The sequence below is a fragment of the Physeter macrocephalus genome, chromosome 6 (genome assembly GCF_002837175.3).
Source record: "Physeter macrocephalus isolate SW-GA chromosome 6, ASM283717v5, whole genome shotgun sequence".
Taxonomy (NCBI): Eukaryota; Metazoa; Chordata; class Mammalia; order Artiodactyla; family Physeteridae; genus Physeter; species Physeter macrocephalus.
Genome location: NC_041219.1, coordinates 43,956,154 through 43,981,161, shown reverse-complemented (window position 1 = coordinate 43,981,161; position 25,008 = coordinate 43,956,154). Strand labels below are relative to the sequence as shown.

General features: G+C 58.7%; 1 protein-coding gene across 2 annotated transcripts; it reads left to right on the top strand.

Annotated features, from left to right (window-relative positions):
- Positions 1-122: 122 nt before the first annotated feature.
- KCNJ4 (potassium inwardly rectifying channel subfamily J member 4) lies at positions 123-24,145 on the top strand. Of its 2 annotated transcripts, none has more exons than XM_007111723.4 (2): positions 123-864; positions 22,468-24,145. In XM_007111723.4, the coding sequence occupies exon 2, from the start codon at positions 22,507-22,509 to the stop codon at positions 23,842-23,844; it is 1,338 nt and encodes a 445-aa protein (XP_007111785.2). In that variant the 5' UTR covers positions 123-864; positions 22,468-22,506; the 3' UTR covers positions 23,845-24,145. The 2 variants fall into 2 exon arrangements, with proteins under 2 accessions (XP_007111785.2, XP_028346422.1); XM_028490621.1 differs by lacking the exon at positions 123-864 and adding an exon at positions 11,364-11,565.
- The last annotated feature ends 863 nt before the right edge of the window (positions 24,146-25,008 follow it).

The window sequence follows — 25,008 nt, the reverse complement described above, 5'->3', positions numbered from 1 at the left end:
CTCCGCAGTGGGGCGCGGGTCACGTGTGAGGAGGGGCGAAAGTCTCGCAAAGCCGGGCGGCGTGCCGCGAGTTGGGAGTTCTCGGCGCGCCGCGGGCGGCGGGAGCTCGGGCTCCCGGGCAAGCCGGGGACGCGGCAGAGGCGGGGGCCTGGGTCCGAGACTGCGGGGGCCGCACCGAGAGTGGGAGGGAGAGAGAGAGAGACAGAGACGCGCAGGGGAGAGACAGGGCAGGGGCAGAGGAAGGCAGGGGACAGACTGGGAAGGCGACGGAGACGAAGACAGGGACCCGCAGGGAGAGACCGAGAGACCGAGGCGGGCAGGAGAGACCGGGAGGAACAGAGAGCCGAGGGCGCGGCGGGGGAGGTGGCGGCAGAGCCGGGGCTGGCTGGCAGCGGGGGTCTCGGGGCCAGAGGCGAGCGCAGCGGGGCAGGGAGCGGAGCGCAGGGCGGGGGACAGCGCGGAGTGACAGCGAGAGAACAGTGGGGGCGGCGGAGGGAAGGCGCCTGCGGCGGGGGCGGGGGGCGCCAGCGCCATGGGTCCCCGGACCCCCGCGCTCTGAGCCCCGGCCCGGGGCCCGACGATGCTGAAGCCGAGGCGGCGCCGAGGGCGCGGCGCGGGGCAGAGCTGAAAGTTGGGCGGCCCGCAGGGAGCGGCGCGGGACGGCCCGGAGACCGCGAGACCCGGGGACCGACGGACAGACCCACAGGCAGCCGGGGAGGGGGGGCGGGGCCGGCCCGCCGAGTTCGCGGGGAGGGGGCGCCGGGACACCCTTCTCCCCGCCCGGGACGCCGCCCGCCCGACTGCGCCTGGGATGTAGCGCCCGCTCGCCGCCTCCCGGAGACTCGTCGGACCCTGCGCCCCGCGGTAAGCCGGGCCCGCGCTCGCCGCTGGCGCTGTCCGTCCGTCTGTCCGGCCGCGTGCGTGTCTGTGTGTCCCAGGGCCTGGCGGCTCGGTCCCCGTCCGCCCAGCACCTTATCCCTGACCCGGGTTCCCGCGGCCAGGCGTGCGTTCAGCGCGGTCAGGCGACTCCCCGGGACCTGGTGAGCTCTGTCATCTGTCCGTTGTCGGGAGCGTTGAGATCTGGGTTTCTGCCAGGAAGGGAAGTAGAGGTGAGTGAAAGGGGCCTTGACCTTCTGCCCCGGCCATGACCTTTCCCTGCCTCTACCCACCCCCAGCTGTCACACTGGGTTGGAGGAGTTTCAAGGCAGGTGACTCGTGTCTCCTTTTCACCTCCCCAACTGCAGCCTGTTTGCAAATGGCCCTGACAACAAAATCCCACTTCTCATGTTTTGAGCACCTACTTTGGACCCCAAGACCCTAGGGTTGGTGGACAGGTATCCAGAGAAGAAGGCAGTTCACATTGCACAGTGGTGGAAACAGGCTGTGGAGAGAGGCAAGACTGCTTTTCCCTCCCCAGACGGAGAACCCCAGGGAAAGAGAGGTCTGAATGAGCCCTGGAGTAGGGAAACTTCCCTGCAACGGTGCCGGTGTGCAGTGTCCCCCGACCAGCATCTACATGACACTTTTGCCCCCAGAGCCTAGGCTCTGGGATGGGGAGAGGGTGGGGGAGGGGGAGAGACAGGTGGAGGGTGGCCTGGCTGAGTTGGCAGGTGAGGGCCTCAAGCGAAGTAGGATGTCAAGAAGCAGGTTGAGGGAACGGGGCGCTGAGGGAGGGAGGCCTAAGAGCCACGCATGCAAGGCCCAGAGAGGAGCCAGACCCGTGTGTGTGTGTGTGTGTGTGTGTGTGTGTGTGTGTGTGTGTGTGTGTGTGTGGAAAATGTCTGTTCTGCTTCTCCCCCACATCCAGTCTTGTGACCTCCAGGGCTTTGGGGCTTTTTGGAGCTGTTGGCAGGATTTGGGGGGCCTGAGAGCCAAACGGTGGTCCTGGCTTGGCCTGGGATGAAGGGAACAAAACGTCGAAGATGGTGGTGGGATAAGGGCTGAGGTGCAACATGGCAGGAGCAAAGGCTGTTGGCCGTTGAGCTGACCCATAGCCAAATGGGAGTCTGGAGGACTGAACCTAGAATATTCTACTCTGTTCTCCACTGGGAGGATGGGCTCTTTCTGGGGTTTTCCACGCTGGGCAGTGGGCCTTGTATATCCTCCATTTAAGCTTCTAGAAATCAGCTCAGCTAGCTGAGGAACCAGCACGGTGGACAAGTCACTCTCCTCCCTGACCCTCAACTTCCATATCTGTGGAATGAGGACACTATTCCCTGTCCCACTGACCTCCAAGGGGAGGAGGGGGCGCCTGGGCTCATATGAGCTGAGGGCTGTTCAGGCTGGGGGAGCGCTGAACACATGGGAGTAAGGACTCATTTTATCTTTGGAAAGATGAACAGCTAATGGGGAGAGGGGAATATGGCCTGAAATAAGGCTGACCAAGAAAGGGAGTACCCAGAATTAGAGGGGGGAGCTGGGGCTCGGGAGCTATTCCTCAGGAACCTTTGGGTTACCCTTGAAAGGGAAGCGCCTCTCCCATAAAAAGTGTTGGGGTGACTGGGAGCATTCAAAGCTGGCCTTGAATTTCTGCTGGGTGACCTTGGGCAGCTGGCCTGACCTCTCCGAGCCTCAGTTTCTTCAACTGGAGAGTGGGGATGATGGTACTGACTTCCTTGGGTTGCCAAGTGATTTACAGACCATGTCAGGTCTCTGGAAGCAGCTGACACAAGCCTGGAGCATAGTAGGTTCTTAACAGATGTTTGCGGAGCAGAGAATAAAGTAGCTTTAGGAGATGCCGTGAAAAAATTTCTTAGCTTAGGATCTAAGAGGGAAGGGGAGGAGGAACAGTGTAGGCTTACAGGGCGGGCTGGTTCTTAATGTGGATCTGGGGGAGGCGGGGGCGTGTGCTGAGGGGGTTGTGAGGAGGAGGGGGCCCCTCTGCGGGGACCACTGAGTCACGAGGACATGTAAGCGACATGACAACCAGCAACATGGTAACCAGGAGACTAGCGGCGGTGGGAAATGGAGCTGGAGCGGTGTGTTGGGGGGGGACAGGGCTGGCAGCACCAGGCCTGGAGGGTCCCAGGAGCAGCCCGGCCGGCCTCTCAGAGTGAGGAGGGGAGGCCCCGAGGCCAGGTGGGCTAGGGAGGATGCGGGGGCCGGCGTCGAAGGAGGGAGGCATTTCGGGGTCTGCTGGGCAGGGGGCCTTCTCCTGCACCTCCCCAGGCTCCTCGCTCCTCTCCTCCACATCTCCACTTTTCATGCCTCTCCCCCTAGGATGCCAAATTTGGCTCACGCAATCTGTCGTCTCTCTTCTGAGATTGGCATCGGGACCAAAGCCGAGTGCATTACATCACCGCCGCTCCCCTTGCACGAGGAGAGAAGGAGAGGGAGGGACAGAGGGCCGGGGGGCAAGCGGCCAACCCTCAACTTTCTTTCCTGTCTTCCTGCTCACTCTTCCCCCTCAGTCCCAGGTGTTGGGGGCTTCCGGGAGCAGCCAGGCAAGGCCTCGAGGCAGAACAAGGGCTCTAATCTCGGAGATCCCAGGGCAGGGCAGGAGGTCAGGCCATGTTGCTGTCCCCCTGGCTAGGGGAGGCCTGGGAGGCAGGGAGCCTGGGTTCAGGACCCCAATTTGTCATTGCTCTGCTGTGTGACCTTGGGCAGCCCCCTCCCCCTCCCGCCATGCAGAGTCCACATCTGTATCGAGAACTGTTGGCCATCCAGGATCCTGAGGACTCTCCTGAAAAAAGATGCCCTTGAGTCCTGCGGCTCTCCTGGGCACAGAGGAGGAGTCCTGAATTGTGAACAGCTCTCCGTGACCTTGAGCAAGTGACTTTACCTCCTTATGCCTCCATCTCCTCACCTGTAAAATGGGGCGATAGAACCCTCAAAAGCCCTAGATGTGAGAGAGGTACTAGACACGAAAGAGGGGGACGGGGGAAGAGACAGGGTCTCTGGCATGAAACCGGACACTCAGGGGCCCCACGGCTCCCGGCACGCTGGGCTAGAGGTGGGGGGCAGGCTGACACAGCCATTGGCAGGAGAGTGTTTCAGTTCAGACAGAAGGCTTGGCACTTAAATCACTGGTCTGATGCCCTTGTTTTACAAAAGTGGAAACCGAAGCCCAGGGAGGGAAGTGGACCCCCCCGCCAAGGTCACACTGATGGTTTGGGGGTGGAAGAAGCAGAGCTGGGGCCTGAACCCAGGGCTCCTGGCTCCCAGCCCTGCCTGGAAGTAGACAGAGAGACAGGCAGATACACACACCTCCTGTGGAAGACTGTGGCCAGCCCGGACAGGACCCGGGAGTTTTGAGGGCCCAGTTCTCACTTTGGCCCCCTCCCTGTTCCCTTCCTGCTCCCTGGCTGCCCCATCCTCACCATCCCTGGCCATTATTCCCATCCCTCACTTGGTCTATTTGAAGAGCTCTCTTTCAGGCTCATTTTCAAGGCAGTTTCAGGCAGTCCCAGTCAGGGACAGGCTGGATTTGGGGTTAAGATGGAAGATTATGGCCCCTTCTAGAAGATTCCCAGAGCTGGAGGTGCATCTGTGGATGTTTTGTGAAATAGTGAGCTCCTTATTCCCGGAGCTATTCAAGCAGAACCAAGTGCGTACCTGCCAGCGATCTGACCTGGTGACTCCGGCTTTATGGGTGAGGTTGAATAACATCCCCACCTTCAAAATCTCAAGAGTCTTTGATACCCCCGGGAGGAGCTGGGAAGCAGCACCCATCACTTACCGGCTTCCCAGTAAGGAAACTCACGTCGTCGTGCCAGGCATTGGGCTAGGAGCTTTTGTAAATTCCTTCTCAGTTAACCCTCCCAGCAACCCCACAATGTCGAATTGAGGTCCCTGTGTTAGAGATGGGGGAGCCACGGCTCAGAGAGTCTGTGATTTGTCCAAGGTCGCACAGCAGGGAAGTGGAGGAGCCTGGGTCTGAGTCCGAGCCAGTCTGATTCTCTGGGGCTGTCCCTGGGACTTCCTTGAAGAAAGAGTGGAAAATGTCGTCCCTCCCCTGGGCTGGGGCTTGGCAGGAGGTGGTGCGTCGCCCCAGAGCATGACACCCCCTCAGAGATCCCATGAGGGCTCTGTTCTGAAGACATAGAAATAGACATGCGCCCAAGGGGAGAACTCATTTTACAAAGGGGAAGACTGAGGCTCAGAGACAAAGAATGGCCTGCCCAAAGCTGACTAGAGAGTTAGATATGAGCCAGGGCTCTGTCCCCTGCATCAGTGGGCAAGGAGGGGCCTTTGGGCTGATGGTGGAGTGAGGTCTGGGACTGGGGGTGCAGACTGCTGGGTGGTTTGGCAGAGGGCTGAGAGTGCTGGCTCTAGGCTAGGGCTGTGGGTAAGGGAGCCAGCCTTGGGAACAGGGAGAAGGGAGCAGGAAGAGAAACCAGCAGGGATAGCAGGTCCACCTCTGTCCTCCCTGGTCCTGCCCCAGGGCCATCCACAGATGTCAGTGTCATACAGCCTGTGAGGTCAGGAGAAACTGTAGACGGGACCTGTCTGGCAAGAGAGGGTCTTGGAGCCAGCAGCCTTGGGTGTGGCTCCCTGTGTGACCTTAGGTCAGTTCCTCACCCTCTCCGAGCTTAGTACGCCCATCCGCGTGGTCAAGAATCTGGACTAAATGATCTCTTTCTACAAAGTAGCTGCCGCTGGGCTGTCTCTCAAAGTGCTCCTCCCATTCCCATGAGGACCCTGGGCCCTGGGAGAAGGGGGGGCAGGAATCCTGGGGGTTGGCATAACCTTTAAGCCTCCTCAGCGACTCAGTCCTCCTTGGGGTGCGGGGGGATCTCCGAGCACAGCCCTTCTTCTCCTTTTCATCTTGATTTTTCTCCTGCTCCCTCTTCTCCTCGCTACGTGGGCTGATCGCTGCTCAAACTTTTAATTCAGATGGTAATTGAAATAATAATATGGGCTGAGGCCCCTCTGCTTGTGACGCTGCAGCTGGTGGAGCTCAGCTATGAATAGACCTTGAGTCACACATGCGCGCTCCTGCAGGCGCGCACACGGGCCTGACGGGGTGGTGGGTGGGGTGCAGCCGGGGGACGGGGGAGCTCACGCTCCAGCTTGCTCCAGGTCCCAGCCCCCCCTTCCCAAAGGCCGGGGCCAGTTCTGCCCCTGCGGCCCGCCGTCTGGTCCCTGTGTCGAACCTGACTTGGGGCATCGGTGGGTCCCTCTGTTCACAGAAGGGGAAACTGAGGTTCAGTGAGGGGGAGGGACCAGCTGGACACAAATGGAAAGTGACTGGACTCAATTTGAACTGATGGGTTTCACCTGGTTCTAAGACCCCTGTTCCTTTTCAGGACACACGGGCCAGGCAAATGGGTGGGAGGAACGCTGGGGTGCAGCCCCGGTGGCCCCCGGCGCATGCATCTCCCTGCCTCACCTCCTCCCAACACACACACGCCCTCCAACTCGCACACTCTCTGGCCCACTATCACACATGCTTTCTCTCTGCACACACTCGCATCCACTCACTCACATCTGATACACGCGAACTGCTCGGATAGATGGTGCTATTGCTTGGCCGCTGGGGTGACAAAGGTTTTCCCAGAGGTCCAGCTGCAGGAAGGGGACAAGGTCCAATGTACCAGGCTCTACGCTGGACTTTATATTCATGATCTCACTCAAACCTCCCCGCCACCCTCTGAAGGCCATCACTCCCACTTTTCAGGTGAGAAAACTGAGGCTCAATGAGAAGCAAGAGTTTGCCCCAGGTCCAACAGGTAGAAAGAGCCACGTGTTGTTTGTCCCCCTGGGAATGCACCCAGTCCCAGTTCTAGCCATTCTGCGACCCTCCATTTGGCCTCTGAGGGAGGGAGGGGGCATCCCGTCCAGCCTGGGGCTCCCCTTCCTCTCCCTGCGCCAGTTCCCCCACTCCTGCCTGTGACTACCTGGCCAGTCGTTGACCAGCCCTACTGCCAGATGCCGGAACATCTGGCCTATAATCAGGGGGAGGTGCCCATGAGGAGCATTGGCAGGTCAAGGAGAGAGGCCACCAAGGAAGGTGGTCCTTGGTGGTCCAGACCCCAGCTGGTGCTGTGTAGGGAGTTGGCGTTGCCATGGTGACCCGTCAGCCGGCAGCTTGGGTCTAGGCCTGCTTGGGTGGGCCTGGGTGGGGGGCGGTGGGGGGCTTCAGAAGGGCAGCGGGGAGATGCGGTGGGGCGTGGGTGCAGCTGCGCAGAAACAGCCCCTGGTCTCAGATGAAGGAGGCCGCTCTCCCCACCCCTACCCTGCAGTGCTGGTCTGCTCCTGTGTCTGCTTTTTCTCTAGCACTCTGCTGGGAGGTGGAGCAATGGAGCCCAGAGACCACAGTGATTTGCCCAAGGTCACACAGTGATGGTGACAGAGCTGGGGCTGGACCAGAGCTCAGGGCTCCTTCTGATCCCTTTGCCTCCCCTCTCCCAGGGCTGCCGACACCTCTGTCTCCCTCAGACCCTCCTTGTATCTGTGCAGGGGATGAGCTGATCTCCTGCGAAAAGCCCTAGGTTAGAGAGAGGGGCAGGGGCAGCAGCCCCTTGTCACGGTGGGTGCAGCTGAGCGAGGAAGGCAGGCCTGGGATTGGATCACTCACTTATCCCGAGTGACATTAACCAGGTCACCGTCCCCTTGGGAACCTCGTTTTGCTCCTCTGTGAAACAGGGGCTACCTGTGGTGATGGTGGGGGGAAGTGCCTGGCTTCTTCCTTTTGCTGCCCCACCTGTTCTCAGAGCCCATCCCAGCTCCACCTGGGCAGCAAGGATGGGAGGGGACCTCAGCTAGGCCGGGGAGGAGGGGGTACATGCACAGTGAGGGGCTGATCCCATTTTACTGATGGGGAGATTGAGGCCTGGGGAGGGGAGTTTGCCCAACCTCGCCTTGGTGGCAGAATTGGCACCAAGTTTTACTGGCCTCTGGGACACCCCAGCGAAGTCTTTTCCCCACCACCACCCTGCAGCTCCTCTCCGACCCGCACCCCAAACTCCCTGAAGGAGCCTCCCGTCTCCCACTGTAGGCCTGAGAAGTCTAGCCCGCCGCCCCCCGCGCCGAAGAGTTAAGGTGCCCACTCAGCCTGGGGACAGATGGAATAGGGGTCAGCAATGGGAGAACTCCATGAGGCCATACAGGGGAGGTGGCAGGCACGGAGCTAGAGGGGCCCTGGCTGTGGGTGACGTGAACCGGGGGCAGACGGGGCTGCAGTCACTCTGACACATGGGCATCAGAGCCCCTCACACCCTTTTGAGGGGGAGCTCACCATCTCCCGGGGCAGCCCACTTGTGTCTCGAGGGTTCTGCTAATTGATACCTGCCTCCCACTTTGGCCTTGGCTCTTCACTCTGGGGTCTGAGGAATCTAGCCTGTTCCCCCAAGGCTTCTTTCCTCTGGCCTCAGTAGTCCCTGCTGAGACCTGTGGATGAGAAACAGAAAATCTGGGTTCAAGTCCAACTCTACCCCTGAGTTGGCTGTGTGACCTTAGGCAGCCTTTTCACCTCTCTGAGCCTGACCCATAGGGCGGGCTTGTGCCTCTGCATCTGCGGGTTGCTGGGAAGATCTCCCGAGCCTGGGAGTATAACATGGCCTGTTGTAGACATGAGCTTCTGTGTGTCCTGACCCCTCAGTGGCCACTCTTGGCAGACTTCCAGGTCCCCGGTCATCACCTTCAGACACTACTCCTCTGGCTGTGTTGTCAGCACCTGACCTCTGTGCTGAGCCCTCCAGACCTGCCGGGGTGGGGGCAGGCCTGGCCGGGCACCAGCACCAGGCTGTGCAGCTGCAGATCCTGAGGCCACCGGACCTTGGAAAGAGCCTCTCTCTGGCTGGGCTCCAGGGCCATGCCCAGCCATGGGGCAGGAGCCGGGCCACAGGGAGGAGAGGGAACCGAGTGGGGCAGAGAGCAGGCCGTGGCCTCGTGCTGGAGCTGGCCTGGGTCCCTGAGATGACAGGCCAGGGGACAGAGAGAACACACAGGCAGCCATGGGAAGGGCTTACAGTCACCAGCTGCATTAATAGCACGGCAGAGCCTCACTCCCCACACTCTGGGGAGCTGCCTGAGGAGGGGGTGAGCTCCCTGTCATGGGAGGTGGGCAAGCAACTGCTGAATGGCATCTGTTAGGGGGATAGCAGCGGGGCCTAATACAGGGCCAGGGAAGGGATTGGACCCAGAACCCAGAGTCCCTGTTGTTTGGACCGCAGTGCAGAGGTCCTGTGACCCTAAGGATCTAACAGACTGTTGCAAATATTCCCCCTTGACTTCCAACAACTCTCCCCACAGTTGTGTGCCCCCAAAGCCCATGATCCAAGAATGGTCAGTTGCAGCTTCAAGATAAGCCCTAGATCCCATCTCAACCCATTCACAGCTCCTAAGCACCCCGAAAGTCAGTGCTTTTCAAATTGCATGCAGGTCCTGACCCATTCGTGGTTGTGAAATTGAGTTAGTTGAGTCCACCACTTATGCTTTTTTTTTTTTTTTTTTTAATGAAATAAAAAAGAAAGTTTCGGGCTTCCGTGGTGGCACAGTGGTTGAGAATCCGCCTGCCAATGCAGGACTCACAGGTTCAAGCCCTGGTCCGGGAAGATCCCACATGCCGCGGAGCAACTAAGCCCTTGTGCCACAAGTACTGAGCCTGTGCTCTAGAGCCCGCGAGCCACAACTACTGAGCCTGCGTGCCACAGCTACTGAAACCAGTGCGGCTAGAGCCCGTGCTCCGCAACAAGAGAAGCTACAGCAATAAGCCCGCGTGCCCCAATGAAGAGTAGCCCCCACTCGCCGCAACTAGAGAAAAGCCCGCGTGCAGCAACGAAGACCCAATGCAGCCAAAAATAAATAAAATAAAATAAAATAAATTAATTTTTAAAAAAAGGAAATTTCAAGCACCTGTATGTAATGAGGGTATTATTTTGTGATGCTCTTGTTTCATCTCTTAAAATATATGGACTGTATTGTATGATGAGTAGCAATGTAAAATATGTTTTTTTAATATATAGATTTATTTATTTATTTATTCTTGGCTGCGTTGGGTCTTCATTGCTGCGCGCAGGCTTTCTCTAGCTGTGGCGAGCGGGGGCTACGCTTCGTTGCGGTGCGCGGGCTTCTCATTGCGGTGGCTTCTCTTGTTGCGGAGCACGGGCTCTAGGTGCGTGGGCTTCAGTAGCTGTGGCTCACGGGCTCAGTAGTTGTGGCTCGTGGGCTCTAGAGCACAGGCTCAGTAGTTGTGGCTCACAGGTTTAGTTGCTCCGTGGCATGTGGGATCTTCCCGGACCAGGGCTCGAACCCGTGCCCCCTGCACTGGCAGGCGGATTCTCAACCACTGCACCACCAGGGAAGTCCTACAATATGATTTTAGTCTGGGTCTTGGTCAGAAAGTCTGAAATTTACTGCCCTGTATAGAAATCCTGGAGGCAACACTGAGAGAGGCTTGAGTGTCCAGATTCCTTTTTTCCAGGGTGCTTGGTTCCTAAGAATATAAGTGCTGAGAATTGCAGGATGCTGCTATTCTGTCCTCAGACCTTCCTTCCTTTGCCCAGCAGCCCACTTAGCTCCAGGCCCCCAGCCTCCTGGTCAACCACACCCCCCTGGGGCCTAGGTCCCGCTCTCTGCCTCGCCCAGCCCTTCTTTGTCTTTGGGCTCTCTGTTTGCCGCATGTCTTTCTGGCGACCTTCTCTCCAAGCCCTCTGGCCGTGAGGATCCTTTCCTCCTTCCTCACATACTTACATGCGGAGCTCAGCAAAGCAGGGTGGTGTCTTACTCATGTCTCTTCTCCCAGCACACAGCAGGTGCTCAATAAGTGTTCATTCATTCCACAATGACTTATGGAGTGCCCTCCAAGGGAAGGCACTGGGCTGTGTTGGACACATACTAGGCAGGAGGTCGGCTGCCCGTCCAGCTCAGCATATTTTTAGGGTGATGAATGAATGAATGAAAGGAGTCTGTGAGTCTCTGGCCTCCGGAGCCAGCTGGCAGATGGTCAGAGATGACGGGTGAGCACGTAGCTCTTTGCCTGCACGTAGTAGGCATTCTGATAGCAACAGTCCCTCACGGCTGTGGATGAGCGGGAACGTTCCTACCGCTGTCTGGCCCTTCCGAGGCCTGTCTGCTGCGCCCTCTCCTGCTGGCCCTGCCCCGGCACTGCCTCCTCCTGTCCTTGGAGCTTGTTTTATGGGCCTAGGACCATGGGCGCCCCGCTGGGAGGACACCTGCCGAGAAGCCAGTGCTCCGTAGGAGTGCGAGGCCGAGGCCCGAGGCCCTGGACGTCCTGCCCCACTCCAGCGCCACAGAAGATCTCCTTCCAGTCTCCACTCAGAGGCCACCTCCACTGAGAGGTTCTCCCTAACTCTGGTGACGAAAATAGCTCCTCCCTGGTCACGTTCTGTCACATCACCCTTGCTTAGGTCCTTCACGGGAATTATGACAGGCTGAAATTATCTCGTCTCTCTGTCAGTCGTCAGATGTTTGTTAAGTGTCTGCGCTGTGCCAGGCACTGGGGTTCAGGGGTGAAGCAGAGAGCTGAGGGCCCGGCACTTGCGGAGATTGTGGGTGAAATCAGTTTGGACTGGATAAATGCTGTGAGGAAGATCAGGACGCAGAGGGAGAATGCCTGGGGGGCCTCTTGGAGGAGGCAGCCTTTGAGTCAAGACCTGAATGGTAGGAAGGTGTGAGCAGTGGCGTCTTGGAGGATTTTATCCAGAAGGGGCAGCCAACGGACAGACCCAGAGGGACAAGAAGAAAGGCCCGAGTGGTCGGGGCTTGGGGGTCGGGGTGGGAGCGGAGAGAGGAGACTGGAGGGCAGGACGGCACCGTGGGGAGCCGAGAGCTCCACGCTGAGGAGTGACGCGGATCCTCAGCCCGTGTGGAGACGGACTGCACGGGGAGCGTAGGCAGGGAGGCTCAGGGAGGACCCCGTGCAGTTGTCGGCAATGACGTGGCTTGTGGCAGGGAGGGCGCTGCAGGCTGGATGGACCGGGTGTGTGGGGCCCGCGTCCAGGTCCCATTCCTGCGGTTCACCTGCTTGGGGAAGCTCCTGAACTCCCGGTGGGGATGAAGGTAACAGTGCCCACCTCCAGGGTGTCGTGAGGGTCAAAGGAGTGGCCAGGGCTTGGCCCAGAGTAAACACTAAATGTTAGTTATCATACCATTATTATGCCTCTTGGGTTCGGGGAGGGTTGAAGGATGATGCCCAGGTGTGATGCCTGAGCAGCGCCCCCGGGAGGTCACAGACAGAGATGGGGAAGGCAGGGGAGGGGCGATCCTTCCATCTTGGCTATGCTGGGTTTGTGATGCCTCTTAGACGCCCGGCAGACACTGGAGCAGGAGCCAAATCTGCTTGTCTCCGGAGGGCGATTGGGGCCGGGTGGTATTTTTAGTCACGGCTGAGCCTGGACACCGCATGGGTTCTGAATAGAGAGGCTGGGAGAGGGGCAACCCGCAGAGGGGCCCTCAGGCCTGGAGGACTCGAGGAGGGAGGCAAGGGTGAGCCAGCGGCCTCCATCAGAACTGCTGGGAGGTCCGTGGGCTCAGAGGAGCCCTGGAGGGGGCTGCAGAGAGGACTGGAGGGGATGGTAAGTCAGCCCCTTCACAAAGGGTTTTTGCATTTTACAGTTTATAACCCCTTACCCTCCACTGTCGCTGTCCATCTTGGCAACATGCCTATGAAGTGGGGGGTGTTCCTCCCCTTTTTATGGATGCAATTCAGAGAGGTTAAGACATTTTTCCATGGCCACTCAGTACCAAAGTGAAGTGTTTGTTCTCAGACTTTCAGGGATCACAGTCCCTTTTGAGGACCTTATGAATGCTATGACCCTTCTCAGAAAATACGCATAGGTACACACTAGTTTTAAAACTTCCTATGTGTCTCTTTTTTTTTGCAGGTAATACATTCATATGGTTCTAAAATTAAAAAGACACAAACGGGAATACAGTGAGAATTCTTCCTCCCACCCCTCCCCCAGGCACCTGCTTCCCCTCCCCAGAGGCAGCCAGTGTCACCAGTTTCCTGGGTCTCCATCCATAGACAAGCACAGAAAAGCAAACATGTGTACCTATAAATTTCTTTTCTCTCCTTTTTTATACAAATGGTAGATACTATGCTCAGTGTTCATCACGGTTACCTTCTTTCACTTAAAAACACATCTTGAAGACCTACACCGCTTCTTACCGGGCTCCCCCTCCTTTTTTCCTGGCTTCTCGGTGTGCCATCGTGTTTGGGCTGCTTCCAGTCTGGGCTGGGCAAACCAGGCGCCTGGCTCCTCGAGTGCTTGAATGTCTGCAGGCCCAGAGCCCACACAAGCGTCACAGGCAGTTGCATGGCTCTCCGAAGTTGCCCCGGGTGGCCTTGGCTGAATTAGCCCTGGCACTTGGCTCTGACCCCCCTGACCCACTCCCCCTCCTCCCCACACCTCTTCTTAGGTTCGGCCTGTGAGCCCAGCAGAGAATTCAGGGAATCCTGTGTGAGTGAGGGGGCATCAGCCCCCACTCCCCAAACTCTGGGAGACCCTCTTCCCGGGCCAGCAGCTCCAGCTCCTGGAGTCTTGTTTGCTGAGAAGCCCAGGATGAGGCAATGGGGGCAGGGGCTGGCAGTGATCACACCCACCCCTGGCTGGGGAGCTGGGATCGGGAGGGCAGCTGTGGGCTGTGCTGAAGTCACCTCTGTTCCTGCCCCCCGCCCCCCCCCCAACCCCACCCAGCACCTTGCCTTTTCCTCTGCCCATGAGGAGTCTTCACCCTTTTTGGCCAAGGAGAGGGAGCATCCTAATGGGGAAAAGGAGGTGGCGCCACTGGCCTAGGTGGTCTGGGCTGGTCAGGGCCAAGGGGGCGACTCTGCTAAAACTCCCTCTTCTCCTGGCTTCAGGGGCCCCGCTGTCCTGCTACTCCTCTCCCCCTGCCCCTTGGCCTCCATCTGCTGAGGCAGGTTCTCCTCCGCGTGCCGGAGATGCTCGGGGCTGGGTCTGAGGCCCTCTTCTCTTCCCATCCAGCATCCCTGCCTGGGCGATCTCATCCACTCTTACAACTTACGGCCTCATCCAGGTGTGCGCGATCGAATGAGTCTAACTGTGTCCGGATCTCGGGGGCTGACATGCCGTGGACTTCGCGATGTGGACATTCCAAGGCCACTGCACACTAGGGACTGGTCCTCTTTCAGCATCTCACCATCACCTATTCCTGACACCCCTCTTCCCAGCCCCCCACCCAGCCCATGGCCACACCTGGGGGCTCTTTGTCCAGAATGTGTCCCCAGTCTCTTTACTTCTCTTGAGCAACGCTGCCACCACCCTGGCAGCTCCAAGCCACCGTCTTCAGCCGCCTGGGCAGCAGCGGTGGCCCTCTCGCTGGCCTGCAGCTTCCACTGTGCCCCACAAAGCATCCTAACATCTCATCCCAGTGTGTGCCCCATGATCAGACAGCAGAGGCCTCCGAGGCCAGACACGGGCAGGGGTGCCACTGGGGCCATATTGAGGATGTTTTATTTTTGAAGCCTGGTGGTGAATACACAAGGGTTTATTATATTACAGCTTATTCCTATTTGTCTTAAAGATGTCACATGAAAGTTTAATAGATCAAACCAGGCAAAACCTCACCACCTGCCCGTTTCCCACAGCAATGAGGATGAATTCTGAAACCCTGCCCACCCCTCACCTCTGGGGCCTCATCCTGGGCGACTCTCCCCCTTGCTCACTTCAGTCCTGCTATCTGGCCTTGCTGCAGATTCTCTTTCTGGAACGTTCTACACCCCCCTTTCACACAGCTACACAATTCTCCCGATTGTCTTGGCTCCCACCTACTACTCAGGTCTCAATTTAAATGTCATTTTCTCAAAGAGGCCTTCGGGACCCCCATCGAACTACGGCCCCTTGTCTTCTCTCTCACATCACACCATGATTTTCCTTCGAGCAGCTCACCACAGCTTATGGCTGCCGCCTGTGCAAATGCTTGTTATGTGTGTAGCATCTCTCTCCAACCGATGCATAAGTTGCGTGAGTCCACAGCTTGTGCCTGACCCGCAGCAAGTGTGCGATAGTAACCGAGTGAGTGCCTGTGAGGGATGAGCATGCGGCAGAGCAGGTCCCTAGAAGCCACAGCAAGGCAGTGGGGGATTGAATCCCACCACCAGTGAGGGAGCAGAGGTGGTTCTGGAAGAGAGAAGCCTTTGGGGATCCGCTCTTGCCTTCAAATTCCTGTAGGGAGAGGGCAAAGGTGTCTGGGGGGGCCTTTTTGGTGGGACTATCTGGCCAATAGAAGAAGCTCCTTTGGGGGCAGGGAGCCCTCCATCTATCGGGGCAGGGGCCAGGAGTCAGCAATGCAGCACAGGGCATACCTGCAGCTTGGAGCAGTGGCCCTTCCGTCCTCCAGCCACCAGCTCCTGCCATTTGGCCATGACTGGAAGGTCCGTCTGGACATTCTGGGGAATTTGCTTTCTCAACCTGTTCACTGGCTGGCTGAGTGGTTGGGAGGTGTGGTGTAGAGCTGGAGGAATGAGCCAGTTCATCCCACACTGCTCAGAGCCCCTCTGGAGCCCAGAGTCACCTGTGTGTCTAGGCTCTGGCTGGACCTCAAATCAGGGACCCAGTTCCTGGCTCCAACTTGCCCTATGACCCAGTTTCCCCTTTCCCAGTAGGACCTGCTGGACAGAACCTGGCACAAAGGAGGGCAGGCGTGATAATTGTTTACTAAGTGGAAGAAACTTTTGATACGACAGTGTTTCTCTGAGGCAGGAGAGCAGAGTGCCTAAAGAATGTGCTCTGGCATCAAACTGCTTGGTTCCAAATCCTGGCTCTACTACTTACAAGCTGTGTGACCTTTGGCAAGTTGCCAAACCTCTCTGTGCCTTGTTTTTCTTACTTCTAAAGTAGGGATGGGGCATTCCCTGGAGGTCCAGTGGTTAGGACTCGCAATTCCACAGCAGGGGGCACAGGTTCAATCCCTGGTCAGGGAACTAAGATCCTGCAAGCCACGTGGTGCAGCCAAAAAAATTTTTTAAATAAATAAACTAGGGATGAAAACGGAAACTTCCTCTGAGGTCATGATGAGGATGGCAGGAATTGATCAGCATAAAGCACTCAGAACAGTGCTCACACAGAGCAAGTGCATACTAAATGCTCCGTGTGGATTTCGCAATGTCACACTGCTGGCCAGTGGGGGAGGGGCCACGTGTGCAGTGGGATTTCGGGGTACAAAAGAAGGTGAGGGGGAGGAAGAGAGTCTGTTGAGCCCCCACGGTGTGGCCTGCACTTTTATGACGGTGGACAATCTGCTTCTGGTCCTCACGACACCACCCTGCAAGGTAGGCATTACTGTGTTCCTTTGTAAATGAAGGCACTGAAGCTTAGAGGTCAAGGATCCTGCTGGAGCCAGACGGGACTGAGCCCACTTCTGGCCCAGCTCTGTGAGAGTCTGAGGCCACTGCTCTCACTCACCTGCTCCCTAGTGCTGGTGTTGGAAGAAAAGTTGGACGGGGCCGCATGATGGGTGCCGGGTGGGCTCCGGGGCATGACATCTGAAATCCAGGGGAGGGGATCGAGGGAAGGACTGTTCAGCCTCTGAAGTGATTTGTACCACTTACCAACCACTTACTCTGTGCTGGGCACCTGTGCATGATCCCATTTACCTCTCAGAATAATCTTATGAGGTAAGGAATACTCTTAGCGCCACCTAAGGATGAGGCGTGCAGGGACCAGAGAGGTTAAGTAACTTGCCCAAGGTCACACAGTTGGAAAGTGGTACAGAGACTCCAGAGTCAGAGCCACTGCCCTGGGAGGGGGAAGATTTGGGCTCTGGAGATTCATCGAGAGAAGGTAGTCAGACCTCCCAGGGTGTGAGGAGCAGGACAGGGGCCTGCAGAGGACCGTGGGCAGGACGGGACACCCCCATGGCTAGATCCATCCTTAGCCGCCTCTTACTCTTTGAGGAGCACAGCTGCCTGCACTTAAGTCCTTTCCCTCCTCCAAATCCCCGTGTGTGTGAGATGAAAGGACCCTCCCCGCCAAAGCAGGTAGTCCAGGCCTGAGAGGCCTCAGTCAGAGCTGGGGTTGGGGGCAGGCCCTGTGCTCTTCGCAAGGCTGGGAAATGGGGCAGTGGTGTTAATTCCTTCCACTTCCCCCAGGGAAATCTCTTTCCCCCACCCCCCGGGCCCTGCACCGCGCCCATTTCCCTGTGGGTGCGCCCTCTGGTAGAAGAGGCAGCCTCCCCTCAGGCCCAAGAGGGACTCAGGGATGAGTGGGGCTCATGAAACTCAAGAACACCCACCAGATCACCCGCCTTATTTTAGACTCTGTGCTGGGCTCTTGCTTCATTACATCTTCCCAGCTCTCTGGCCACAGAGCACTTACGGTCCCCCATTTTGCAGATGGAGAGAAGGAGCCCCTGGCTGGAGCAGTTAGTGGTGGAGCCAGGACTTGGAGCCAGGTTTCCGGTCTCCCAGGCCAGTGTTCTTACACCGTCATCTTCGTCATCATCATCTTCTTCATCTCATCTCATTCACTGCGTTTTACCTGCAATGCCCTGTTGAACCCTCAGCTGATGTTTCTATTACGTAGGTGAGGTAGATACTGTTAGCGTCATCTCCGTTTTGCAGGTGAGGAAACCGAGGTCCACGGAGGACATGCTAGGAGGTTGACAGAGCTGAGCCTGAGAGCCTAATGTGTTGGCTAAAGGCCCAAATGTGAGGCTTTAACCAGCACATTATTTTCATAAAGTTGAAAAGAAGCCGAGTGAGGGTCAAGGGGCTGTGAGGAAGCAGGGCTGGCGGCTGGCAGTGCAGCCACGGAAGGCTTCAGAGAACAGAGGGGGCTCGGGCTGAGGCTGGAGAGCTGGGGAGAGGCATGAGGGGGTCCGGGTTGAACAGGGCATCGTGGGAGGTGAAGGGAAGGCCAGAAGCTGGGGACCAGGGTGAGCCAGGACCTGGACCCACCCAGGCCTTGAGTCGGAATCCCGGTTTTGCCACATCTGCTGTGTGACCCCGTCCCCATCCCTACTCCCCCACCCCCACCCCCAGCCTGTGATTCTTCAGCTGGGAAGAGAAATAATAACCCTGCTTGTCGCTGTGGTAGGTGCTTAATAAATACTTGTTAAATTAACAGAGAGTTGTAGTGATGTTTCAGCAAGAGGGACCAGACAGCGCCTGGCATAGAGCTGGCACTTCCAGAGTGTTCCCTCTCTGAGGGCGGCCACCGAGAGGGATGAGGGGTTCAGCTGGGCCCCACTCTGAGCTGTGTGACCTCCGGCAAGTCCCTCCGCCTCCCCTGCTGTCCCACCCAACATCATTGGGGGGCTTGAAGGCCTGTGGGGGGCGGGGAGCACTCCCTACGCACGCTTCTGCCCCCTCCCTCCCGCCCACCGTCTAGGGGCTGAGTGCGGCATGGCCAGCCCGCCTGGGCCACAGGACACGCTGCTGCCGCCGCCGCCGTCTGGGGCCAGAGGGCCTGCGTGACGCACCTGCAGACGCCACCGTGACTCCCACGAGTGGCGGGGGGTGCTTGTGGGGAGATTCGCCTGCACAGCCTTCCCAGGCTGCGGGAAACGGCTGAGGCTGCCGCCACTTTATTGGCTTTTTTCCGGCAAAGGGAGCTGTGGGCGAGGAGGGAAAACCTAAGAGGACACAGGTGTGGGGTGGTCTTCCTGCCTCTGCGGACGCCCTGGCAGGCAGGATGCAGCCCTCCCTAACTCCTCAGCAAGGAGCAGGATAGAGATGGTGCCAGCGAGCTGACAGCCCTGCTGGTCACCTTCACTCTCTCCCTGAGGCTCAGGCGTCCATCGCCAGCTGCTGACTCACGTGCCACAGCCCTGCTCTCAGCCTCCGTTTCCCTAGTTGTCCAGGATCCAGATGTTCACGGCACAGCAAAATTAAAAGCAAAACAAAACAAAGTTGGTAACTTACACAGCATTGTCGATTCTTCACTTGTCTAAGAAAGGACGTTACATTTCACAAAGCAGCCAGCGTCTCCCATCCCCATTATTTCCCAAAAAGAAAGAACGTTCACCATGAAAGATGCTGCAGGCTGCACTCTTAGAAGAAAGGAGGGAGAGCCTGGCTGGGAAGGGGAGGGGCTTGTTCCAGGTCACCCAGCAAGGCAGCCAGAGCCCCCGGCCCCCCGGGCCTCCACCAGAGAAACCCTGTTTCCCAGTGTGCGCACACAGGGCACTTGCGGTGCAAGCGGGTTAGACCAGCTCCCTTTTTCCAGAAAAGTACGCTTAATGGTAGCCATGGTACAGGCACCTGAACGGCTAGGGCACCCTTGCTCTCTCTCTCTCTCTTTTAATAAAACATCTATATTCGGAGGAGGATGGTACCCAATTATCAATACCTGTCGCCTCTCTCCCATGATCTATGTCCCTTTCTCTTTCACACTTTCCCCTTGGGTCCTGCCTTCGCCAGGAAGCCCCGTGTGACACACAAGGGACAGAAAAGCTGGCCGTCTCCTGGCGGCTGTGACCCGCGAGCACTCGCCGAGCTCCGTACTCCTCATTTTGTGGTCATCTTCGCGTGGTGCCGGCAGCTGAGCCTCCCGCTCCTGTGCAGGGGCCGTGGTGATGGATGGAGTGGAGGTGGTGTATCTGGGCAGGTCACTGAGGACGAGGGGCTGGGCCCTCACCAGCCCAGGGTCCTCAGGGGGACGCCCCCACACGGGCTGCCCATGGTGGAGGGTGTCGGACCTGGTGGCAGCGCCTGTGCTTGCGGGCAGCTTTCCCAAAGGCCCAGGAGTGGATGTTTCTGGGCACCGCCCGAGTTAGCGGGCACAGCGGTGGTGGCCCCGGGCCTGGCCCAGGGCAGGGGCTCGGGGAAGGGTTGCTGTGACCGGGAGAGGAGGCGTGGGGCCGGGAGATGAGCTGTGCCCACCCCGGGCTACATGTGGGTGCTGGGGATGGGGAATTGGGGTGACGGAAGGGCAGGGGCTGGGGGCAGTGTTGAAGTGGAGGGTGTGAGTGTAGGGGGTAGGGACGTACAGAGCCTCGTCCTGGGCCTTGGCTGAGACTCCTGTCACTTCCACTCAGGTATGGGAAACAGTGGGCAGTGCTGGTGAGGGGATCCCCGTGAAGAACCCTCTCCTGCAGCACCAGATGAACCCCCAAGGTCAGGACCAGTTCCTTTGGGCAGAGATCGAGGGCCCCGCAGCACCCTGGGCTCCTGTTTGGCCTTGGACAGGGCCCTTACCCTCTCTGGGCCTCGCCCTCCTCATCCACCAAAGGCCCAGGTTGCTACACTCTGTCCCCTCTGCCTCTATCCTGCAAACCTGAGGCTGGTGGGTCCAGGGCCTGCCAGGGCCGGGCTGGTGCCCTCTCTTCCCTAGCCCGAAGTCCTACCCCAACCCCCTCCAGAGAGGAAGCTCCTCTTCCCAGGAGCACCTCCTTGACCTTCCAGGAGTGGAAGTGAGGTGATTGTTCAGGGCTGGCGCACCTGCTCTGGGACCCTTAGCAAGTTCCTTTCAGCTCTGAGCTTCCTTGGCCTCCGATGTAAAATGAGGGTCTTGAAATCAGTGATCTTGAAACCCTTCCTTTGGGCTCTGGTTCTTTCTGTGGTGCTAATGGATGCATTCAAGATGGTGAGACAAAGCAGAGAGGGATGTATTTAGCGAAGGAAGACCTCCCTGAAAGCCATTTATAGCCTAGAAGGTGCCCCTGGCCCCCAGTGCCCTCAGGGCTACCCACCTGGAGCCCTGGCTGTTGGGACTCTAGGGGAGGTAGCAGAGAGGGTCTGGGATGCCCAGTTAAAATCATGACCCCTTAAGGGCAAGCCCTGCACACCCACATTACCTGTTAGGTCTTTAGACTGATGGGTCTCACTGGTCCCATTTTCCAGATGAGGAAACTGAGGTGCAGAGCAGTCACGTAACTTGCCCAAGTTACATGGTGGATCTGGGACTTCAATCCAGGACTGTGGGATCCAGGGAGCTCCTTTTAAGGGGGGAAGGGAGGAGAACCCAGAGTCAGGGTGGGGTGACCGCAGGGGAGGGAGGAGATGGGGGCAGGGCTCACTCTCCCTGGGCTGAGAGAGGGAGTTTCTCCCGGGAAGAGGCAGGCTCTGAAGCTGTTGATCTCTAAATTACAGCGTTGGCGCGCACCGGTTGCTGCGGCAACCAAGTTGTCCTGAACCGGGGAAGTGTATAAACATTGCCACAGATGCACAATTAGATCAGGAAGAAGAATAGAACAGAAAATAGAAACTTCCAGCCTTATATAATTCTGGGCCAAAACGTTACTAGGAACCCAGGCCCGGGCCCAGCCCCGGCCCTGCCATCCGCTGGGGCCCTGGGCGGCACCATCTCTCTCCCGGGGCCCCAGCGGAGGGGAGGGTGAGGGGAAGGTCTGCCCTCCGTGGGCCCAACTGGCACGCCCGCCACCCGGCAGGGTGAGAGGCCGCCTCCACCGAAACAGCTGGGGACGCCGACAGGCAAATCCTGCCTCTCACCAGCTTCCTCCTGCTCTAGGAAGCAGGAAAGAAGGCAGGAGGGCAACTGGCTTTAACTGAGCACCTACTGTCTCCTCGGGTCCTGTGAGGTAGGGTTTTGATCCCCGTTTTACACCTGAGGAAACTGAGACTCAGAGAGGTGAAATGAGTTGCCTGAGTTTACATAGCTAGGTAGTGGCGTGTCTGCTTCCGCCACCCCAGGTCTTCACACCGCGAACTCAGCAATACTGACAGCACCTGTGGGCTGAAGAGTTAGACACGCCTGGACTTGGACCCACTTACCAGCCGTGTGGCCTTAGACAGCCGCCGTTTCCTCACCTGTGATATGGAAATAGGGATGCCTGCACGGGAGCCAAAAATCAGGGCTCCCCTTACCTCCGTCCTGACCACCACATTGGAGTCTTCACCCACCGCTGCTCCCAACAAGTTTGGGGACAGGACAGGAGCTGGCGTTGGGCTGTGGGTCCCAGCACTGCCCAGTAGAACTTTCTGCAGTGATGGAAACGTCCTGTATCTGCTCTGTCCAGTACGGTGGCCATTAGCCACGTGTGGCTACGGGGCCCCTGAAATGGGGCGAGTGCAGCCGGGGAACTGAAGCTAACATTTTATTTAATCTTAATTAAATGTAAGAGCCACGGGTGGCCGGTGGCTGCCGAACTGGACCGCGCAGGAGAACGTCCGGCCCCCGAGAGACCCAGGAGGGCAGAGGCTGAACCCAGGGCGGTGAGCGGGGCCCAGAGCATTCACAACTTCCTCTGCTCAGGGCACCTGGGACAAACGGTGGGAGGGCGGCGCCGAGATGGGCATCAGGGAGCCCCCGGAAGAGCAGGCACAGGAGGTTTTGGCGGGGGGGTGAGGGGCTGGCACTAGGACCTGGATCCCGGCGGCCTCGGCTTCTGGTCTGGCGGACCCCGATCCCGGAGCTGGGCCGGCCACGGAGGCGCTCCCACCCTGTCGTCAGAACCACCTTAACATCCTGCCCACGTGGTGGAGGAAGCCGTGGGTCCCAGTCCAGCTCTGCCCCTTCTGAGCAACATTTGGTGGGTTCCCTGCAGCCCTGGAACCTGGACTCCCGGGGCCCTTGGAGAGCCTCTCCCACGGCAGCCACTCGCTCCCCAGCGTCTCACGTGTCTGCTTCTCCCCCGCAGGCCCTGCGTCTTCCCAGGTGACCACGCCGGCTTCAGGACATGCACGGGCACAGCCGCAACGGGCAGGCCCACGTGCCCCGGCGGAAACGCCGCAACCGCTTCGTCAAGAAGAACGGCCAATGCAACGTCTACTTCGCCAACCTGAGCAACAAGTCGCAGCGCTACATGGCGGACATCTTCACCACCTGCGTGGACACACGCTGGCGCTACATGCTGATGATCTTTTCCGCGGCCTTCCTTGTCTCCTGGCTCTTTTTTGGCCTCCTCTTCTGGTGCATCGCCTTCTTCCACGGTGACCTGGAGGCCGGCCCGGCGGGGGCCGTGGCGGGGGCCCCCGTGGCGGGAGGCGGCGGGGCGGCCCCGGCGGCCCCCAAGCCCTGCATCATGCACGTGAACGGCTTCCTGGGTGCCTTCCTGTTCTCCGTGGAGACGCAGACAACCATCGGCTACGGGTTCCGATGCGTGACGGAGGAGTGCCCGCTGGCGGTCATCGCCGTGGTGGTCCAGTCCATCGTGGGCTGCGTCATCGACTCCTTCATGATCGGCACCATCATGGCCAAGATGGCCCGGCCCAAGAAGCGGGCGCAGACGCTGCTGTTCAGCCACCACGCGGTCATCTCGGTGCGCGACGGCAAGCTCTGCCTGATGTGGCGCGTGGGCAACCTGCGCAAGAGCCACATCGTGGAGGCCCACGTGCGGGCCCAGCTCATCAAGCCCTACATGACCCAGGAGGGCGAGTACCTGCCGCTGGACCAGCGGGACCTCAACGTGGGCTACGACATCGGCCTGGACCGCATCTTCCTGGTGTCGCCCATCATCATCGTCCACGAGATCGACGAGGACAGCCCGCTCTACGGCATGGGCAAGGAGGAGCTGGAGTCGGAGGACTTTGAGATCGTGGTCATCCTGGAGGGCATGGTGGAGGCCACCGCCATGACCACCCAGGCCCGCAGCTCCTACCTGGCCAGCGAGATCCTCTGGGGCCACCGCTTCGAGCCCGTGGTCTTTGAGGAGAAGAGCCATTACAAGGTGGACTACTCGCGCTTCCACAAGACCTATGAGGTGGCCGGCACGCCCTGCTGCTCCGCCCGGGAGCTGCAGGAGAGCAAGATCACCGTGCTGCCCGCCCCACCGCCCCCTCCCAGTGCCTTCTGCTACGAGAACGAGCTGGCCCTCATGAGCCAGGAGGAAGAGGAGATGGAGGAGGAGGCCGTGGCCGCTGCCGCCGTGGCCGCGGGCCTGGGCCTGGAGGCAGGCTCCAAGGAGGAGGCGGGCATCATCCGGATGCTGGAGTTTGGCAGCCACCTGGATCTGGAGCGCATGCAAGCCACCCTCCCGCTGGACAACATCTCCTACCGCAGGGAGTCCGCCATCTGACCTCCAGGCCCGCCCTCCCGCTTCCCACCAGAGCCCCTTCCGGGGGTGGGCTGCCAGGACACCTCCACCGCACTCAGGACAGAGTGGCTCACCCTGGCTCCACGGACCTTCTGGAGAGAGCTGGGGGCTTCAGAGACTGCGAGGCCCCCTCCTACTGACTCCAGAACCCAGGCCTGGGAAAGGGCCAGGATACCCTCGGTCTGGTCAGCCTGGGTTCTCCAGCACCTACCCACTGGCGGCTCAGGAACCCCAGACCCACCACCCTTTCCCCACCGACCCTTCAAGGACTTTCCCCCTTTGCTCTCAGAACCTTGGGGAAGGTGGCTGGACTGTCGGGGGGTGGGCATCTTGGGGTTCCGGGGTGGGCCGGTGGTTAGTTTGAGGGGGTGGGAGGGGTGTGCGTTTCTTTTGCATGACTGTGGTCTGTTGCTCACGACTTTCTTTTGTAAATATCTATAAATGGAGAGATGGAGGCACCACATCCACCTTCTGCCATTTGTACCTGCAGGACGAGGAGGTGCAGCCCCTCTCTGTGCGCCCCTCCCGCTCTGCACCCATCAAGCCCAACCTTCCCCTGCCCAGCTGGCTGGTCCCCTGAGACCCTCGGAGCCAGCTCTCTCGGCCCCTGGATAGTACTGGGTTTGGGTGCAGAAGTGGGGCCTCAAGGAGCAGGATAAGGGCCGTCCCTCCCTGTGGTCCCTCTGGGCCTGCAGGCCCAGCCCAGGTTGACAATGGAGTTTGTAACTATATATTTTTAATAAAGTATATGGTCCATTAGGGGTAGGCTGATTGAAGATGGAAGGTTGGGAAGAAGAGATAGAGGGAAACGGAGAGAGAGAGAGAGGGAGACCGACATGATGCGTGTCTGTGTGTGGTACGTATGTGTGTATTGTGTGTACGTGTGTATGGGATGTGTTTGTGCGCGTGTGTGGTAGGTTTGTGTGTACTGTGTAGGTGTCTGTGCCCCTGTCTGAGAGACTGACCCTTGGAGGGAACTTCATCACCTGCTGGTCTCCTTCCTGGGAGCCAGCGGGAAGGATCCTAAGTGGCCCTAAGAGGTTTGAGTGGGTTTGAGTCAGAGCTTTGCTATTAACAAGCTGTGTGGCTGTCAGCAAGTTGCCCATCAGCTCGTGGTCTCAGCTTCACTATCTTTAGAATGGGATG

Excerpts from the sequence above, each read along its gene's own strand:
- KCNJ4 (XM_007111723.4), top strand. The coding sequence starts at position 22,507 with ATGCACGGGCACAGCCGCAACGGGCAGGCCCACGTGCCCCGGCGGAAA.